The 22,028-nt window shown below is 38.1% G+C and overlaps 1 protein-coding gene across 1 annotated transcript; it reads left to right on the top strand.

Annotated features, from left to right (window-relative positions):
* The first annotated feature begins 254 nt into the window (after positions 1-254).
* On the top strand, positions 255-16,592 carry LOC132129181 (1-acylglycerol-3-phosphate O-acyltransferase Pnpla3-like). The gene is made up of 9 exons (XM_059540675.1): positions 255-874; positions 1,088-1,320; positions 3,728-3,793; positions 4,064-4,273; positions 4,651-4,711; positions 7,113-7,343; positions 7,422-7,554; positions 15,748-15,870; positions 15,958-16,592. Exons 1-9 carry the CDS (start codon positions 670-672, stop codon positions 16,223-16,225), a joined length of 1,530 nt encoding a protein of 509 aa, XP_059396658.1. The 5' UTR covers positions 255-669; the 3' UTR covers positions 16,226-16,592.
* Positions 16,593-22,028: the final 5,436 nt, after the last annotated feature.

Genomic DNA, 22,028 nt, shown 5'->3' with positions numbered 1-22,028 from the left:
GGGCCTTTGAGTGAAAATGGGAACTTTTAACAGTATCTTAAAAGCAATTCGTTCAGCTGGGGGAAGTGACATAACCTGTTTATTGCTCACTGTAAATAAACCCTAGCTGTGTGAATGGTAGGTAATTTCACAATTATTTTATCTACATAACACGTCTAAGTTTTGGAAGAGGAAGTTGATAAATTTAAGTTTCAATTTTAGTGATTCATAGTCCTTCCGGGATCAGTTCTTCCTCTTAATGTGTGTGCACTTGAAATGTATGATTGGTTTAGCTATTATTATAGCTCTATAATAATCTAGACATGACTGTGCTCATTTTAAGACATTTTACTAAATGTCAAGCATATGACTGCTCTAAAGACCACAATAATGCAGACATTTACCTCTGATGCCCTTTGAAAGTGTGTAGACACAAACATAACAGGCCTACTTTAGACATCATGAAGTGAGGAATTGATTTGAGGATTTGATCTCCTCAGTGGTTTCACATTACTCATGGTGTCCCAGAGGGGAAGGAGGGACTTCTATTTTATTTTTTGTGAAAAATCTTTTTGGTTTAACTACACCGTGACCATATGTTTTTATACGTTGCACTGATGCTCCTCATCTAAAGTTTGTTCGAGCACTGAAGAACTCATACCATCTGACACTGAGGAGATCATTCTAGTCATGTCTTCACCGTTATGCATTCTGTCAAAAAATGACAACCTCTCTGTGTCTTTCTGTGGTTCTGGCTTTCTAGCAACATACCAGCTCGGTGCTGCGCAGAGTCTTTTGGATAACGCGGCCTGGATCCTACACGGAGCTCCAAGAGTCTATGGTGCGTCTGCTGGTTCCCTCGTCGCTGCAGCGGTCGTCTGTGGCTCCAATCTAGGTAATCTGAGATCATCCTATTCATGACCTTCATTCACGGACTAGGATTTAGTACTGTACTTACTGTGAAGGTTGTAGGTTCAAATCCCACTTAAAGAGCATCAGATTGGCACTGGGTTTAATGTTCTGTAAGTCACTTGGATATAAGAATCATGGCTAATAACTGACTTTTAAATGAGACAGTAGTCATTAAATCCTCCTTTTCTTCTCACAGGACGTGTGCGAGACCAGCTTCTGGAATTTGCGCGATTTATCAAACAGCATCCGCTCGGTCTTCTCAGTCCTACGGTGGATATTTTCCAATGGCTGGAGGTCACACTGCAGCGCTGTCTGCCTGATAATGCACACACTCTGGCCAGCGGCCGTCTGCACATCTCCATGACTCGCATCTCTGATGGAAAAAATGTCATTGTGTCAGAATTTCATTCCAGCAATGACCTTATAAAAGTAAGTATTATGATTTATTTTGGTATTCATTCATGGTAACATTTTATAATAAACTGTTAGTTTATTTATAGTTTATAAATTGTAGTCTATACATTGTTAATACATTAATAGGTTATGCAAGGTTATGTAATAGGTAACAGTGAGTTGTTCATTTATTGTCACGTTAGTTATTATAGTTTAATTAGCTCATATGTCAAGAGTTAGATGTTTTATCTATTATGCATATTTTTTTACAACTTGTTAACCATACCTAATTCAAGTCACCTTTTTTTATTTATATAGCGCTTTAAACAAAATACATTGCGTCAAAGCAACTGAACAACATTAATTAGGAAAACAGTGTCAATAATGCAAAATGATAGTTAAAGGCAGTTCATCATTGAATTCAGTGATGTCATCTCTGTTCAGTTAAATAGTGTCTGTGCATTTATTTGCAATCAAGTCAACGATATCGCTGTAGTTGAAGTGACCCCAACTAAGCAAGCCAGAGGCGACAGTGGCAAGGAAACGAAACTCCATCGGTGACAGAATGGAGAAAAAAACCTTGGGAGAAACCAGGCTCAGTTGGGGGGCCAGTTCTCCTCTGACCAGACGAAACCAGTAGTTCAATTCCAGGCTGCAGCAAAGTCAGATTGTGCAGAAGAATCATCTGTTTCCTGTGGTCTTGTCCTGGTGCTCCTCTGAGACAAGGTCTTTACAGGGGATCTGTATCTGGGGCTCTAGTTGTCCTGGTCTCCGCTGTCTTTCAGGGCAGTAGAGGTCCTTTCTAGGTGCTGATCCACCATCTGGTCTGGATACGTACTGGATCCGGGTGACTGCAGTGACCCTCTGATCTAGATATAGACTGGATCTGGTGGCTACGGTGACCTCGGAATAAGAGAGAAACATAGAGGAATATAATGTAAAAGGAGCTCATTCAAATACTGAGGTGCTAAACCATTCAGGGCTTTATAAGTAATAAGCAATATTTTAAAATCTATACAATGTTTGATAGGGAGCCAGTGCAGTGTTAACAGGACCGGGCTAATATGGTCATACTTCCTGGTTCTAGTAAGAACTCTTGCTGCTGCATTTTGGACTAGCTGTAGTTTGTTTACTAAGCGTGCAGAACAACCACCCAATAAAGCATTACAATAATCTAACCTTGAGGTCATAAATGCATGGATTAACATTTCTGCATTTGACATTGAGAGCATAGGCCGTAATTTAGATATATTTTTGAGATAGAAAAATGCAGTTTTACAAATGCTAGAAACGTGGCTTTCTAAGGAAAGATTGCGAGCAAATAGCACACCTAGGTTTCTAACTGATGACGAAGAATTGACAGAGCAACCATCAAGTCTTAGACAGTGTTCTAGGTTATTACAAGCAGAGTTTTTAGGTCCTATTATTAACACCTCTGTTTTTTCAGAATTTAGCAGTAAGAAATTACTCGTCATCCAGTTTTTTATATCGACTATGCATTCCAGTTTTTCACATTGGTGTGTTTCACCGGGCCGCGAAGAAATATAGAGCTGAGTATCATAAGCATAACAGTGAAAGCTAACACCATGTTCCCTGATGAGATCTCCCAAGGGTAACATATAAAGCGTGAAGAGTAGCGGCCCTAGTACTGAGCCTTGAGGTACTCCATACTGCACTTGTGATCGATATGATACATCTTCATTCACTGCTACAAACTGATGGCGGTCATATAAATACGATTTTAACCATGCTAATGCACTTCCATTAATGCCAACAAAGTGTTCAAGTCTATGCAAAAGAATGTTGTGGTCAATTGTGTCAAACACAGCACTAAGATCCAATAAAACTAATAGAGAGATACACCCACGATCAGATGATAAGAGCAGATCATGTGTAACTCTAAGGAGAGCAATCGCAGTACTATGATATGGTCTAAATCCTGACTGGAAATCCTCACACACAATTATAATCCTTTCTCTAAGAAGGAAAATAATTGTGAGGATACCACCTTTTCTAGTATCTTGGACAGAAAAGGGAGATTCGAGATTGGTCTATAATTAACTAGTTCTTTGGGGTCAAGTTGTGGTTTTTTGATGAGAGGCTTAATAACAGCCAGTTTGAAGGTTTGGGGACATATCCTAATGACAATGAGGAATTTATAATAGTCAGAAAAGGATCTATGACTTCTGGAAGCCCCTCTTTTAGGAGCTTAGATGGTATAGGGTCTAACATACATGTTGTTGATTTAGATGATTTAAAACGTTTATACAATTCTTCTAATTCATCTATGTGTTTTTTAACCAGCAAGAAGATAAACTTTATTAGTTTTAAATTTAATTCAAAGGCAACAAAACTCTAGAAAGCATTTTGTAATACAGGTCAAACTGTATTTTACGTTCTCTTTCACATTTTCTTTTATTGTCCTCTTTCCTTCCTCTGTAAGGCACTTTTGTGTAGCTGTTTCGTCCCTGTATACTCTGGCGTGATCCCACCACAGTATAAAGGAGAGGTGAGTAAAACTGTTTGTACCATGTGCTTTGTGACAACTAGGGTTGGGTACCGAACTCAGTAGTTTTAAGAGTACTGACAGAATTGCTGTCAATTCACATTAAATCAATCAGTGAAAAATTTAGTTACCTGGGAATGTATCTGGGCACATACTGGGCACATGAATGGTACCCGACCCTAGTGACAACATGCCTAAAACACTACAGAAATACACTAAACCAACACACAGCCCAGAATAAGCTATACATTCATCACCTCTGTACTTTGCCAGCACTATATGGATGGAGGTTTCACAAACATCCAGCCCTTAGAGGATTCCTCTCCCACCCTTACCATCTCCCCGTTTGCTGGACACATGGACATCTGTCCATCCGATACCTCCACCATCCTGTGCGATGCCATCATCCAGCAGCTCTCCTTCCAGTGCTCCGTCACCAACTTCATCAGGCTGGTAGATGCCTTGTTCCCTCGAGACTGGAGGGTGAGTTTTGTAACTGTGTCCTAACACAGAAACTTCTATGTTGCTTTTTTTCTTTCTTTTCAGAGTAAACACAACCCTGAACACTGTATGGAAACCCTGAACAGCTTGAACATTCTGTTCATTTTGGCCCGTGGATTAAATAAATAGAACATAGAAACAAAAAATGGTGTTTGACTTATTGAAACTATTCTTACTCAGTAATGGCTAATACATTTCACAAATTATTACAAATAAACGGCAAGTACCACATTTAATTAAACATGAAGACTGAATTAGTATTTCCTCAAATATTTACAACGTTGAGAAATCTTTATAAATGATGACAATTTGTGTCAGCTAAAATTCTGTCATTAACTGCATTTTTTGTTGATTGTCAGAATTTGAAGAAAGCTTTCTACAGTGGATACCAAGATACCGTATACTTCTTGCAGCAGAGCAGTGAGTGACTGTATTACAAAATGTATTGTACTTTTTTATTTATTTTAAATTTAGGTATGTATACATTTACATGATGCATACAATGTCAACGTATGACTAAAACCCTTTCATGAAAACTATGGTAGAGATGTACAAATTCATGTAAATCTTTTGCCCTATTTTGAAAGACTGATTGGAAATGTTCAATACTCAGACACATTGATCTTAAAACAAACTGGAATAACTCTATGAAAATGAATAGAGGATTTGTAAATATTTCTAAAGTTTACATATGTAAAGGGTTTACATTTTAGAAGCTGTTCATACATTGAAACAGTTATTTTGTACTGTAATAATATTTCACTGTATTACTATGTTTTTTTTATCCAATAAATACAGCCTTGGTGAACATAAGTGACTTATACAAAAAAAAAAAAAATAACGGAATGCCTAACGCAGACATTTTGGATGACTAAATCAAAAGTAGGTCAGTACACGTGAATCAAAACATGACATAGACTAGTGTCTGTGAATATTAAGCCCAAAAAATGCAATATATGACTTGCACATTCTGCGTGTCTGTGGAAATTTGCCCCACTATTTAATATCATTATTGTATAATTGCTGCCGAATGTACTAAAGCGATCATTTGCGAATCCGCCATTTGATAATTAAATCTCTAATAAGTCATGAAGTGTTAGTCATGACTCGCGCGCTCTCCGCGCCTGCGCCAAACGGTTTGGATCAGACTCAGAGTAATCAATGCGAGAGAGAGAGAGAGAGAGAGAGAGAGAGAGAGAGAGAGAGAGAGAGAATAGAGTGGACTGTGGAAGCGCACAGCTGGAGCAGAGAAGCAGAACTACTGTTCAGGGTTTCAGGTCAGTTTCATCTGTAAAGATGCTTTTTTGTCTTTGTTTTTTTTTTTTTATTTAATCAAGCAGCAGCACATTGCTCATCAGCCATCACTCAAAATACTATATAAAGGACATCATTATTATCTGTTGTAATGTTACAGTAGTAATTTAGCTGAAAAAAAATTCCGATTTTTTTTTTTTATAGGTTTAGGGGGAGCTACGACAGACAACACAACCCTTACGAAAATTAACATTAATATTTAACTATAAATCCAGAGAAAATGGTTACTATGTTTAACTGTGGTTACCAAAATGTAAAATTATTTTACAAATGTATTTATTTAAAAATAAATACAAATCCATTTGCAAAAAAAAAAAAACAAGGTTATTTTACTTTTATATAGGCTAATAAAAGCAAGGTTAATTTTTGTTAGGGAAAAACATGACTCGTGTAAAGTATTAGGATTTTTCTATAAAGATATTGTAGTATTGTAGAGTATTGTATTGTAAAGTATAGTTTTGTTCAATCTTGAGTATTAAAGTCATGAGAGAGATGGATAACAGGGCAAAATAAAGAGACTGAAGAGAAAAATGGAAGTAAAGGTGCAATTCAGGAGAGAACTTTTAATTATTTTGCATGTCCCCAAATTAAACATTTAAACCTTTTTTTTATGTCAGGTCCATACAAAAAATAGTTTTGTCCATGAATTTGTCTGTTTGAGTTTGAATTTTCCAGTCTGAAATTTTTTCCCAGTCCACCCCTCCTGTAAATTAATGGCAAAGACATGGTTTCATTTACTACACATACAGTAGGCCTACTGAAACTCGCAGTGTTTTCGACCTCTGCCGCCTCAATATAGGAGTACACGAGCACATAAACATAATTTCTAGAACTGCTCTGTGTCACTTCATGTGCATTTTACTTATTTTGAGAAAACTATCATCATATACAGAGACAGCAGTTTCAAAAAAACACCAATGTTTCAGGAGTTTATTACACAGAATATGTCACATGCTTATTAGATAACTGTATTTAAGTTGATGTATATGCTTTTTATTTATTATTCTTTAATTTTCAAAAATTTAGAAAAGTAATCAAAAAGTACTCTATAGTAATTAGTTACATTACTTTAATAAAGCAATTGAAAAAGTTACACTACTATTACATTTTAAACAGGGTAACTTGTAATCTGTAACCTATTACATTTCCAAAGTAACCTTCCCAACACTGTATGTATATATATATATATATATATATATATATATATATATATATATATATATATATATATTAAAAAGTCTTGCCACCCAAAGTTGTGAATGGTATATGAATACTACTGACATAACATTGTTTCGAAAAATATTGTTTAAGCAATGTAACGTGAGACCTATTCTAAATGGAAATAGTCATAATTGTCAGTAGCTAGTTGGACAGGCAATTTTTGTCTTTTGCTATATTGTGTATCATAACCCAGTTTGAGCGCTGTCTTGACCAGTCAGCATGTTTTAGTTCTGTCCACTTGCTTTAAACAGCGCTGTCATTAATACTGTCTCTCAAACCTCGACAGATGCGCTGCCACTGTATCCTGAACGGAGAAAGGAGTCTGATGCATCTGATGATTCGGTGAGCTCAGATCACTGGATGCTGACACAGACTGATCGTGCTGAAGAAGAGGAATCCCAGCAGGACTGCCCTGAACAACCTGAACAGAAGACCGTCAATGGAGTTTGTTCATCTTTGAGTCCATCCCTTCAGGAGTGGACAGTACATAAGAACTCACCAGTAGAGGTTCAGGAAGGTACTGTAGTGTCCCATTTCCTTTTATGATTAAGGAGGATTTGATACAGAAGTGTAAAAGTCTCCTATTCTGTTTTAGTGCTGTTGTGTAATATCGTGGGGCAGCTGGAGATTGTGAGTAATTCAAACATCTCTTTACCTCAACGGACTCTCTCATACCTGCTCTTATTGTTCACACTGCCAATCTGGAGTGCCACAACCTTATGGGACAGGTACTGATCTAATTATGGTTTATTTAGAATAATGTTTAGTGACTTTATTAAACAATCAATCTGGTTTTGGTGCTCTTTAGCTCTAGCGCATCAGTTCAAGTAGCACTGGCATGTGAATCGATCATCTCTTCTGCTTTACTTGTAGCTACAGCACTAAATATATATATATATATATATATATATATATATATATATATATATATATATATATAAGAATGAAAATCATAAGGTGTGTTGAAAGAAACAGTACAACTTACTGTACTGTATAATGTTTGATGTAATCACTCAATCAGTGTGTGTTTCAACTGCGGAAAGACGTCAATGAAACAGCTTGTAAACAATATGTCACCTATAACGTTGCATTTACCTCAGGAAAGCCATTCAATGTCCATGAAATTGTTAGTGAACACTATTTACTTTGTGTCAGAGAAACAAGCACGCAGCCATTTTTGGAATTCTGTCTTTGAATTTCTGTTTGCTTTTTAACGGTCTCTTTCATTGCATTGCACGCTTATGGGGTAAACTCCTGCTTACTCTGATATCGAAGCCTCATTTGTACACATTCTTGTAGCTGCGAGAACCAATGGCGCTTTAACCCACCAAAAGGGGAGCTGACTGCTATATAAGTCGGCTCTGAGCGTCATTTCATCAGAATTATTCTTCTTTAGCAACGAAGATCATTTCCTCGCTGGACCCTCAAAAAGCTGAAGCAAGTAGCTCAGCCTGCTGCTTGCCACCATGAGAAAAAGCCCCAGCAGCGGAAGATAGCTATATGCTTTCCGATGTGGTCATTCGGCATCTATCTGAGTAAATTTCCAGGTGATGTTGTCACCCTGCATGATGCAAATGGGCACAGTGAGTGCACTCCACTGTCTGGGCAGTGTCCAAGCAGAATCTGTGCTCACCGGGACGAATGCTGTCACTGCGAGAGCATGAGTCTCGCTCTTCTATGCTTGTGGATCAACTTCTTCCACAAAGGCTGTCCTCCCGGCCTTTTCTCCCATTTTTTTCCCTCCCTAGAGCCTAGGAGGAAAAACAGCGTGGCTAAAACACCGGACTCGAGTAAACTCACGCCAGCACATGTCCTGCATGCTACTCACTCTCCCTGCAACTCCTCGTCTCGCCTGCGTGCTTCACACATGTGGATGAGTGCCCCTCGTTGGCAGAGAGCAGCTTGATTTCCTTTGGCAGGTCTGAGGAGGAAGTTGTCATGGATGAATTGATGTCATTGAAAGCTTTCAATGCAGAGGAGTGGGTGTGTTCCAGCCAAGATTCTGACACCCTTCTTCCAATGCAAGCAACATCTACAGCATGGACAGTGAGCTGATCCGCATTCTGTGGAGGATTTAGGCCTACTCTGGTCGGCTCCTGAAGAGTCAGTCCACTGCCTATTAGACGAGTGGTACCACAAGGGACGCCATCAACGATCATCTTGCCAGCGGCAAGGCGTGCCCCCTATTCTGAGCTTTAATCCCTCCACTTCTGCCGCTCTCAACACTGTTGATGGCAATGAAAATTGAGGTTTTGGCAAGATCCCCTCTCTCAAAGAGGCAGTCAATCTGTCGCATCTGTGCCCTTCATCGCCCCTGGGGTTGAAAGCTAATGCAGCGCACCCATCTAAGCCCCGCAGAACTACCTCAACCCTAGCAAACAGGGCTTTTTCAGCAGCTGGCCAGGCTGGTTCAGTGCTTCACATGATGGCAGAGCTCCAAGTGTTTCAGGCCAAACTTCTCCACATCTTGGAGGAGTCCGGTCAGAGTTCCGATGCCTTTAGAGAGCTGCACAAAGCACTACTAAGGCCACTGCACAGGCGATCGGCAAAGCCATAGCCAACTCGATGGTGCTGGAGTGCCAAGTTTGGCTAAATCAGATGGAGGATGAGGAACACTGACAAAGTCATCTTCCTAGACTAACCATTCCCTTCCAAGTTACTTTTTGGCCCTGCTGTGAATGATTTTGCTGAGCACTTTACAGTGGCACATAAGTCATTGCAGGCAATGCGTCATTGCCTGCCGAAGTGCTCCAGTGAGGCAACTGGAGTCCCCAGAAGGCTCCATCGTTTCAGCAGCCTGCCAAGCCAGTGCCGCCTCAGCCCCAGCCTAAGTCTGAGCCTGGGCTTCAGCAGCGCCACCAGATGATGAAAAACTCAGACCACTTCCCATCTGGCTCCAGGCTTAGAAAGCCACCCCAGATGTTTCAATTTGGGTTCTAAAAACCATATAACGAGGCTACTCACTCCAGGTTGCTTGCAGACCACATTGCTTCAAATTTCGGTACTTCGGTAGTTTCTCTAGCAAACAGCAACTCAGGATTTTACAGCCATTACTTCCTTTACATTCCCAAGAAAGATGGCAGGATCAGGCTCAGGCTCATTCTCGATCTCAAGCATCTGATTCATTCGCTTATTTAATGGCTGTTAGATGCTGATTTTGAAACAGATTATTGCGCAAATATTCCCCTGGGACTGTTTTTTATCAGTGGTTCTGAGAGATCTTTTTTACTCAAAGCTTACTTTCACATCCAGATAGCCCCCCCATCACAGACCGTTCTTGAGATTTGCATTCAAGGTAATGGCCTATCAATATATAGTCCTGCTATTCGGACTGTCTCTGGCCCCACACTTTTACAAAGTGCATGGACATGGCTCTTTCCCCTCTGAGGCAGATGGAAATCTGCATCTCGAATTACCTCAAAGATTGGCTTTTTTATCCATATCAAAATGGGAACTACTGCTCAGCCACCTGGAGCAGCATGGCTTGAGAATCAATTTAGCCAAGAGCTCTCTGTCTCCCTGCCAGCTAGAAGCTTTTCTGGGGACATTTATCAGTTCTGCCCAGATGATAAATCAGCAGCTAGCACTCCTTGATAATTCAGCAGCTAGTGGTGTCATTCAGACTCAGGACTTTATGTCCATTCAGGGCTTTCCAGAGGATGCTCAGCCTCATGTCCTCTGTGATTCCTCTGGACCTGCATATGCTGCCCCTCCAATATAGGGTCAAAGTTCATGTCCAACACTTGGTGCCTGGGACATTTTCATCTCAGGGGACACCCACTGCTGTATCAATGTTGTGGGACCTTGGAAAATTCCTTGCCCTGTTTCAGTCAGGTGTCCCATTGGGTCTGACCACTAGAAAGAAGGTGGTCATGACAGACGCCTCCAACTTGGGTCGAGGACCTCTGTATGAGGGCAGACCGGTGTTCAGCTCCTGGTCAAACACCTACACATCAACCGCCTGTCCTCATTCTATGCTGACCTGAGACTTATATATAGTCCTCAGGGCCCTCGCTTCGATTCACTCCAGTAAGCCAATTTGTAACCCCTGTCACTTAAGAATGCCCACCTTCTGGCTTAACTGAAGGTTAAGCAAATGGGTGAACTTCAAGCACTGGCAGTCAGTGCTTCATGCCTTGAATTTGGGCCTAACGACTGTAGAGTCATCCTCAAACCAAGACACGGCTATGTGCCTATAGTGCTCTCCACTCTGTTTAGAGCACAAGTCATCACCGTTCTAGCTCGAGCCAGGGCTTAAAATGGGCCAGTCAGGGCTAATAGCCTCAGGCCATTAGCACCGAGGCCAGAATAGTGCTGCTTTTCCACAGTCGAGCCTGAAACTCCGCTGCACTTCAATAAGACCCGCCCTTTACACGCCTCTCAGGAACAATGTCACGCAACATCATAATTTCACCATCAAAGAGAACTTATCAGAAAACGACGAAATAAGTCACTGGAACTAGCACGATCACAAAACGAACATGATAAAAGTTGCCATTTGTTTGCATGCTTTGTTAAATATTTTAATTCAAAAGCATTAATGTTTTACTATAGAATAAGTGATACATTGATCATAATGAATTAATTTATCAGGACTCAAAATTAGTCACACAGAAATAAATGTATTTCTATTTTATTTATTTATGTTTAACGCTTAAGCGTTATGAAAATAGCCTGCTTATTCAGTCAAGTCTGTTTCTGTTTATTTGTAGCCACAGTAGCCAATAAGTCACATTTAGAATTAATGATAATATCTCTATTTTTATAAAAGCTCCCGAACAAAAAAACATTATAATATTTTTATGATAGGCTACGTGGAGCTAAACTCTCAAGACGAGACTTATGACAGATAATATAAGTTACTAAATAAATACATGATTGTGATAGAGAATAAGAAGCTGACATCTGATTTCTCCAGTGGTCATATTTACCATTTTTACTATGGTAATGTTAATGCCTAGCATGCATAGTCTTTTGCATCATTTATAAATATTTCTGCCCTGTTTAGTGATTATAATCCACATCGGATCAAGTTATTTCAAACATTCGCTGATGACTTTAAGTGAGTTTTGAGCTCAACTTATTTTAAAAAGTCTTTAATGCTGGTGTTATGGCTTAACTTTCTGAAATGATCTGCGGCACTGACGCTCTCCAGATGCGGGAAAACTCCGCCTTTGTTCAGAACCGCTCCTCTAGCCCCAGCTGGCCCGCATTGGCCCAAGGTTTTCGTCGGGTCAAAAAACCCGGGCTGTTGGCCCCGAGGAAGCCACGACAAGGCACGATCAACCACCGGAAGTGACAGTGGAAACACAACTGGCCCTGGCATGCACTAGCACGCCTGCCTTTGGCACGACAGTGGAAACGCGGCTAATGATTGTCGTTATCAATCAAAAGATTCTGATGAAATGGTGCACAGAGTTTACTTACATAGCAGTCAGCTCCACCCCCTTTGGGTGGGTTGAAGTGCCACTGGTTTGTGCAGCTGCATGAACGTGAACAAATTATGCTTTCATAAGCATGTAAAACAACACTCATTCCCTTATCTTATCTCAATGAGCAGTTCATTAATAAATTCATAAAACCTTTACCTCACGTTGTGGAAATACAAACTGTAACACAGAGGGCCCTATTTTAATGATCTAATTGTATGGAAATGCATGGCGCAGTTGCACTTAGGGCATGTCTGAAACCACTTTTGCTAGTTTTACAACAGGAAAAACGGTCAGCACTCCAGGCGCATGGTCCAAAATGGTTGTACCTATTCTCTTAATGAGTCATGGGGGTGTTTTGGGTGTGACATGTAGTAAAACAATCAGAATCTCATCTCCCATTCCCTTTTTTTTGCACTCACACCATAGCTTATTCACAATTTACATGGTGGAATTTGCAAGAGCAAAGACTGAACACTTCTCCAGAGAGAAAATGGATGTTCTCATGCGTGAGGTTAAAGCGCTCAAACAGACCATCTACAGGGCACAATAATCTTTTACACTGTAACCCTTTCATTGGTTTGTGTGCTTCTGTGCTGTGTGTGTAATACGCAGAGTGTAAATTGCATTGCACACCCACCTATGAGTGCATATTACTAACGTGCCCTTTTAACAGCAACAACAACAAAAAAATATTGACTGCACCATTGACTTTAGTTTAGACTAGGTTTTAGTTGGTCACTGGCGCAATTGTTTTTAGTTGCCTCAAAATAGCAACGTGACAATGTGCCTGAACACACCTTCTTTCGAGATCAGCACGCCCATGGATGAACAGATGGGCGCATGTGCATTTGCTATTTAAACAACATGGTGCTGGACATGAAAATGATAACCCTGTCGGGCTGAAACTATCAAAAAATACTTGCATCGTGCCTGGTATCATGTTGCACTGGGGGTATGATAGGGCCCAGAATACAACAAGCCTAATGTTGAAAAGGAGTGGGGCTACATAATAAATACATGTATTTTAATACATATTTGTTTTATTTTTACTTAACCTGTTGTCTATGTAATATATGTCTGGATAGATCTGTCATGAAAACAAGTTTATCACAGCCACTGTTTAAATGTTTATATTTCAACAACAAATTGGAATAGAAAAATAAAAATAAAAATCATAATTTATTGATATAAAAACAGCCTTGTGTGCAATGTTTATTCATCACAGATTTTTTTTAGCATTGATTATTAAAGGGATAGTTCACCCAAAAATTTAAATTCTGTCATTACTCATCTACATGTTGTTCCAAACCCATAAGACCTTTGTTCATCTTCGGGAACACAAATTTAGATATTTTTTATTACAACCCGAATTCCGGAAAAGTTGGGACGTTTTTTAAATTTTAATAAAATGAAAACTAAAAGACTTTCAAATCACATGAGCCAATATTTTATTCACAATAGAACAAAGATAACATAGCAAATGTTTAAACTGAGAAAGTTTACAATTTTATGCACAAAATGAGCTCATTTCAATTTTGATTTCTGCTACAGGTCTCAAAATAGTTGGGACGGGGCATGTTTACCATGGTGTAGCATCTCCTTTTCTTTTCAAAACAGTTTGAAGACGTCTGGGCATTGAGGCTATGAGTTGCTGGAGTTTTGCTGTTGGAATTTGGTCCCATTCTTGCCTTATATAGATTTCCAGCTGCTGAAGAGTTCGTGGTCGTCTTTGACGTATTTTTCGTTTAATGATGCGCCAAATGTTCTCTATAGGTGAAAGATCTGGACTGCAGGCAGGCCAGGTTAGCACCCGGACTCTTCTACGACGAAGCCATGCTGTTGTTATAGCTGCAGTATGTGGTTTTGCATTGTCCTGCTGAAATAAACAAGGCCTTCCCTGAAATAGACGTTGTTTGGAGGGAAGCATATGTTGCTCTAAAACCTTTATATACCTTTCAGCATTCACAGAGCCTTCCAAAACATGCAAGCTGCCCATACCGTATGCACTTATGCACCCCCATACCATCAGAGATGCTGGCTTTTGAACTGAACGCTGATAACATGCTGGAAGGTCTCCCTCCTCTTTAGCCCGTAGGACACGGCGTCCATGATTTCCAACAAGAATGTCAAATTTGGGCTCGTCTGACCATAAAACACTATTCCACTTTGGAATAGTCCATTTTAAATGAGCCTTGGCCCACAGGACACGACGGCGCTTCTGGACCATGTTCACATATGGCTTCCTTTTTGCATGATAGAGCTTTAGTTGGCATCTGCTGATGGCACGGCGGATTGTGTTTACCGACAGTGGTTTCTGAAAGTATTCCTGGGCCCATTTAGTAATGTCATTGACACAATCATGCCGATGAGTGATGCAGTGTCGTCTGAGAGCCCGAAGACCACGGGCATCCAATAAAGGTCTCCGGCCTTGTCCCTTACGCACAGAGATTTCTCCAGTTTCTCTGAATCTTTTGATGATGTTATGCACTGTAGATGATGAGATTTGCAAAGCCTTTGCAATTTGACGTTGAGGAACATTGTTTTTAAAGTTTTCCACAATTTTTTTACGCAGTCTTTCACAGATTGGAGAGCCTCTGCCCATCTTTACTTCTGAGAGACTCTGCTTCTCTAAGACAAAGCTTTTATAGCTAATCATGTTACAGACCTGATATCAATTAACTTAATTAATCACTAGATGTTCTCCCAGCTGAATCTTTTCAAAACTGCTTGCTTTTTTAGCCATTTGTTGCCCCCGTGCCAACTTTTTTGAGACCTGTAGCAGGCATTAAATTTTAAATGAGCTAATTAAGTGCATAAAAGTGTAAAATTTCTCAGTTTAAACATTTGCTACGTTATCTATGTTCTATTGTGAATAAAATATTGGCTCATGTGATTTGAAATTCCTTTAGTTTTCATTTTATTAAAATTTAAAAAACGTCCCAACTTTTCCGGAATTCGGGTTGTAAATCAGAGAGATTTCTGACCCTGCATAGGCAGCAACACAAGTGAAATGTTCCCAGGCCCAGAAAGGTAGTAAGGACAACCTAAAAATAGTCCATGTGAAATCAACTGTAATGTTATTGTGGCGAGTGGGGCGGTGGGCCGCAGGTGCCACTGATTTGCCCAATCATTGCCGGCCTCACTCCTTGTTCCCACGTCCCTCGGCCCCGCCCCACTCGCCACAGTTATGATGCTACGAGAATACTTTTTGTGCACAAAGAAAACAAAAATAACTGGTCATTTTCTGCTGCAGTTCACAATTGTACCACAACGCATATGTGTGCATTCCTCTGCTTGTAAACAAGGCACAGCGTATGAGTTTTCTACGTCAGAACCATTTGTTGTGTTACTCTTGGATTTCTGAGTTTTAGAATAAAATTAATTTCAGGACATCACAAAATTAAAGCTAAAATTGATGCACAGCCTTTTTTCTTAGTTAAAATTCATTTTAATGCTGCTCATAAGCACTCATGATTTGTTGTTTCACAGGTATCATGAATGGATCGTTAATGCTATGAATGTGGCATATTGGCTCTGGCATGGTATTAAGCTTTTCATGATCTTCATACTCAAAATTGTACTGTCCTCAATGAGGAAAGCCCTTGGAGACATGTAAGCACACAGTAAAAACATTTTCTGCTGTTACTGTTAGTATTGTGGAATTTTTCAAATCCTAACTCTCTTCTGTCTTTTGCAAAGAATGCTGAGTCTGATCAGTTTCATACCTGCGCAAGTTCACAATGAGCAGCATAGACGCAGTGAGCTGGCTGAGAGACACATGGCCTCCTCTAATCTGAACGGTCAAGTCTCTGGTGTTTTACCGGCAAGTCCCTCCATGGCACAGACCCTCCCAAACCTCTACACACTCCTGATTTCACTAGAGACAGCAGAGAGCAAGTGGAGAAGACGCAAGATAGAGGTGCAACACACTTTACAGCAACACGTGACTGATGTGAAAAGAAATTAAAAACCTGCAAGCAATGTGAGATGGTTAATGTTACTCATCACAGACTTGATAAATTGTTCTGTTCTGCTTCAGATGGAAAAGTTTCATTGTTTTTTTATAGCTTAATACTAAATGCATATACTAACATACAACAAGCAATTGTAGAGGATATATAAAAGAAAATGTCTAAGTTAACATATTAAAATATTATTATTTTATATTATTATTATAAATGTTTTTAAACATTAACATTTACCAGGTTTTGTAATAGTACTGCTTCATTATATTATTTTTATCAACAGTAGCAACAGTAAGAAAAACACATATAGTTTTGTGGAAAAATGAAAAGACATGAATAAATATTAATCTCAGTTATGCTGTCAACTTTTCCAGTTTGAATCATTTGAACATTAAGTATTATAAAAATAAAAGAGCCACTTGTTTAATTGTGTCGTTTTCTTAATATTCTTCTCACACACTTAAAATGGGCTCTTATACATGAAAATAAACAGCTGCCTGTGTGTGTATATATATATATATATATATATATATATATATATATATATATATATATATATATATATGATTTTGAATTTATTTATTTTGAGCTAGTTTAAAAGCAGATTTTGAATTCAGAATATAGTTCAGAATATATAGGACACCTGTGTGTGTGTGTGTTGTATGGCCACAGCTGACTATTAAATAGGTGGTTAGATCACAGGACCTGTTTAGATCAAGCTCTGACTTCAAACTCCAGGAATCAGTTGAGAGTGATTAGCAATGGTGCTCAATGCACAATGTGTTTATACAGGACACACTGAAATGTCAAGGGTGGCTAATACATTTCCAGACGCCACTTCTACCATTCACTAACAAATGCTGCCATTATGTCATAGCAACCATTTATAAAGACATTATCTTTTCAAATGACACCAAATGTGATTTTACTAAACGATTTTAACACAAAGCCACAAAACAGAGCACATCAAAACGGTGCCTCAAACATGCAGTCTTATGATGCATCATCTACTAGCATCAGAACAAACATCTACTGGTCCTACAACAGATGCCACCTCCTCAGTTAAAAAGCATGACAAATGACCTTTCATAAAGCCATAATATGCAAGGAGATGCTCAACCTGATCTAGCTAAATATAACATGATAGCTGTGACTCATGTCTTACATTTTACACCAAAGTGTAATGTTATTTAGCGTAAATATTGTTTCTGAAAAGAGGTTACAGACAGCATGAGGCCTCGATAAACATGTTCAGTTTCCCATGGTTTAGCCTAAAATCTCACAGAATATCTTCAGCGTAGACTATGGTTCAGAAGTCTGTTCCTGGTGTAGCACCTACTACTCTGCATATCCTTCTGTAGATGAGTGCCTGAAGCTTGATTTTTTTTATCTATACAAACACTCACATTTGTGAAATCTGCAGATGAATGTTTTCAAAAACATGTCATGATCCATCGATGGCTTTCATTATAAAAATTTTACATTTAAAGTTTTACATTTACGAACAAAATGTAGGAACTGAACTGAAACTGCATGTACTGTACACACAAATCACATACTCTGGGTGGCCTTATAAATGTGTTAAGATGAGTTTTATGCATAAATATTTTAAAATAGTTAAATAAATTTCACCAAATACAGGGGTGTCCTGTAAGTTCCTCTGCATAAAAATGCAAATATGCATTTGTACACCTGGCTAGTAACACATCTGTAGTCTGGGTCATATTAATGGTGTTTTTTTTTGTGTTTTAAACTGGGATTGAGGACGATACACTTGGCATTGTTTGAGGAGCTTGCTGCTCATCTCTCACATGAGAGCATCTTTAGAGACAAAAATCCTGTAAAGGAAAGGTTGTGCTGAAAGGCCTAATATGGAGATTGTTTTATGCAAATAACTAACCTCAGACACGCGGTCATTCATTTGGAATACTCCAAATGCATTATTAGAACAAGGTTAAGAACATATTTGAGTATGTACACATGTATTGTGAATTAGGCAAAAACATTTTTTCTTTTTATTTGTTTTTTTGGAAAAAGTTACCCTGTGCATTAAAATATAAATAAATAAAAATAATCCCCAGAATTATTAGTAAATGAGACACAAGTTACCTGTCAGTGCAACATATTTCCGTCTGGATTGTTTTATGAATCTGTTACAATATGATGCAGACTTTGCGAACAGGCTGTTAATTAAGAACATTAAAGATGAAACCTATACTGGGCACATCAGTGCTCAATTGCTCATTTCATATATGAAAAAAATATGGACCATTTAATTCTAAACAAAAGGGTGGAAAATCTGACGAGTACTAACAAGTGAACCTAAAGGGAAAAATAAATAATATAATAAAATGCATTATATAAAACAATTTATTGGCCTTGCATGTGAAAAAATTATCTTGCAATTTTAAAAGAGCTCAAAAAGAAGAATGCATTCTTGTAAAATCAACCAATTACACACCTTTGCCCTTTTTTGCTTCCTGGTCTGTTTTTACCTCATTGTGGGCCACAATGATTTGTGTGGATTTGTGTGAAGAGATTAAATAGTACATTTGCATACAGTTGATAAAGTTATGCCAAATGAATAATAATTAAACATCAATTATAATTCTTTAAATGAAATGAATCAAGGTTGAAATGCTGTTTTTTTTTTTTTTTTTTTTTTTTAATCAATACTGTCTATTTCCATATTGCTTCAGCAGGCTGACAGTCCCATCTATAGTGTCATCACCCGAGGAGATGCACGTGTGCACAGTTGAAATTTGCAACATGACACTTACATTTAAATAAGCTGTGAAAAATAAATAAATAAATAAAGCCAGATCCCCCAGAATATTTGTTTCCTGCTCATGTTTTGTAGAGAGGTCACCTAGAGAAGCAGCAGAGGGCAGCGGAGCACAATCTTCTTTTGGACTGAACTGAATCCCTTCTGACACCTTCTCAAAGTATGACTGGAGTCCACGCTCACTACAAACAAGTTGTTTGGGCCAATGATATATTAACATTTCAGGTTAGGAAAGGCACAAAAACGTTAATTTCCTCATGTGATTTGTCTGTTCAGCCCAATGTGTAAAATCAGCAGAGGGACAGAGTGAAAATGCAGATTCACTCCCTGGCAGTAGGAGGTGGTTACAGAAAAGCAGAAATACCCCAGAACACACACCACAACACTTCCATTTCTCACACCCACTTAAGTTGTCACAAAGAAGAAAGGAAGTCAAACATTTATTTATTTATTTATTTTTTTTACAGATTTTTGTAATCATTGTAATGCTTACCAGTCTAGACCAAAAAAAAAAAAAGACAAGACAAGAGACTCGGTTCCAGATTCTTCCTCTGCTGTTCATGGGTCGATTCATTCATTGCATCTGTCATGTGACAAATAAACAAAAGGCTTAGAAAGTGAACTAATCATTTGTTTTTATTTAATAATTCATCTTTTGCTGCATTAAAATTGGTTTCAATTTTGGAATACGATCAAAGATTGTGTTACTGAAAATGATAACATTTTATTTATTTCTATTATGTTTAAATGAAAAAAAAATACTTATTTTTTTTTTTTTTACTAAAACGGAAGAGATTTGTGCAAAATGATCCAATCTTCCCATCCCTAATTGAATTTTGCTTAGCAAACTTTGTAAAAATTTGTCCATTAATATGGATTTCATTAGATTTTCTGGTTACCTGGACCTTCAGTGGAGGGACAGAAGCCTTTCAGTTATTAATGAAAAAATTTAATTTGTGTTTTGCAGAGTAACCAGAGTCTTATGAGTTTGGAATGACATGACAGTGAATAAATGAATAAATAAAATAACTTTACTTGCTCCCAAAATGGCACTTAAGACAAACTAACGTAAGACATAATATTGGCCTGTTCACACCAAAATGATAAGTATAAAGATAACTATAATGATAATTAGAGAGATAATAATACAGAAATGGGCAAATACATAAAAATTTATTTAAAATACACATAAAAATACTGTGTGCAAAAAGTACTTAAATACAAAATACATTTGACTTTTTTCAAAGGCTTTATAATACAAAATAGCATTTTGTATTTCAAATCTATTTCGATTGCATATTTTAAATACATATATCTGAGATACTGCCCATCCCTGGATAATTAAATTAGCATTCACACGCCAATGCATAATAATGTTCTGTTTATGCTTGCGCTGCCTTTTTGTTGTGTGTCACTTTAAATGCTCGAGCTCTTCAAAGGCATCTTCTGATTGGCTGTCAATGCTTCTATCATTCATCAGCTAGAAAAAATACAAAAAATAATGTTATCATTAATCTGTCTCATTAAATAATACAATTATTCACTCATTAAAACTTTGCAGTTATCGTTATAGTTGTCATCCTTGGTGTGAACTGGGCCTTAAGTGGCTAATTCTTCATGCTGACGGTCATTAGTGGCCGAACTATGAGTTGGCCAGACAAGTTCCCTTGTATTTATCCACAGGGCTATTAAAACTTCAAAACTTACCTTCTGAAAGCCCCTCCATGCCAGCAGGAACAAGAGAGGAGTCATTTTGTAGGGACTCTCTTTTCTCCTCATTCTGTTTGCTAAAGAAGATCCTTCTCAGAATGTTCTTTTTTCCTCAGAGTCTCAGTGTGGCCAGGTGAGCCCTTAAAAGAAGATTGAAGCCCCGTTCTGCGGTATATTGTCCAGAGTCTGTTTCTGTATGTAACTCGTTCTTCTTTCACTTTGGACTCAGTCTTCTTCTTGGAGAAGAGGTGGAGACAGTGTTGCCAACTAATTTTCAGGGGAAGTTGCTAAAGGCAGATCGTTTTGTGGCTAAAAGTTGCTAAATGACATTGTGACGTAATTGCGCCATGACGTCATTACGTAATCGCAACGCAAAACTACGTAGATATTATTTGAAATGCTAATTTAGATTTGTTTGTAAAATAAATACACACACACACACACACACACACACGCAGCATTTTTTAAATGAATACAAACAACACTTTTTCATGACCAGATTTATTTTTATTTTTGAATACAATATTGATATTGAACAGTTAAACACTTTTGAACAATTACATTTTATGTAGGCTATTTTCCTTTTAACCAGTGAAACTACACATGAACTGAACAATTAAAGCCCTGTGGTAGTTAATATGCTACCTAAATGATCAACAGTTAAACATATGGTTTTGATTTATTTATATGCTTCGCTGTAGCACAATGTTTTTTGATGTCATACACTTTTGCAAGCATATCTGATTTGCAATACGCACAGTATGCTCGACAATCATCCCCAACTACTGGCTTCAGCCAGCCTTAAAATTCAGGTAAAGACTCCCACTCTTTTCTTTACTTCTGGCTGTACAGTTTTGATTGAGACATGTTGATAGATGTAGTTTCTAATCAAGTCAAGTAAAGTCTGCTTTATTGTCAATTTCCACATGTACAGTACATACATACAGAGAATCGAAATTGCGTTACTCTCAGACCCCGGTGCATACAGATAACATTAACATTAAAGCCTAAAAAATCTAGATCAAATATAAAATGTAGATACAACTATACAATAAGGGAATGTAAAAAAAGGCATGTCATAAAATTAAAAATAAAGTTAAATAAAGCAGCACAAGGCAAATGACAGATTGAGTGCAAATCAATGAAGTGAACAACAGTGCAGATAAAAGATTTTAGTGCAAAGAAAATCCCTTATTAAGAATATCTTATTAAGTCTGATTAATTAAAGTGACGAGTGACAAAGGGCTCAAGAGCAGTTATTTTATTTAACTGACTGATGAGGTAGTGGAATGACGTCAGTTCCATGCTGA

This window comes from Carassius carassius, chromosome 46, assembly GCF_963082965.1.
Source record: "Carassius carassius chromosome 46, fCarCar2.1, whole genome shotgun sequence".
Lineage (NCBI taxonomy): Eukaryota > Metazoa > Chordata > Actinopteri > Cypriniformes > Cyprinidae > Carassius > Carassius carassius.
Note: the sequence above shows the minus strand (reverse complement) of the source record. Positions and strands in the feature narration are given on the sequence as shown.

Bases quoted from the DNA above. Each gene is read 5' to 3' on its own strand.
- LOC132129181 (XM_059540675.1), top strand. From the start codon at position 670: ATGTCTTCACCGTTATGCATTCTGTCAAAAAATGACAACCTCTCTGTG. The intron at 4,712-7,112 runs GTGAGTGACTGT...AAACCTCGACAG, and splicing joins ATACTTCTTGCAGCAGAGCA to ATGCGCTGCCACTGTATCCT. The intron at 15,871-15,957 runs GTAAGCACACAG...TCTTTTGCAAAG, and splicing joins AGGAAAGCCCTTGGAGACAT to AATGCTGAGTCTGATCAGTT.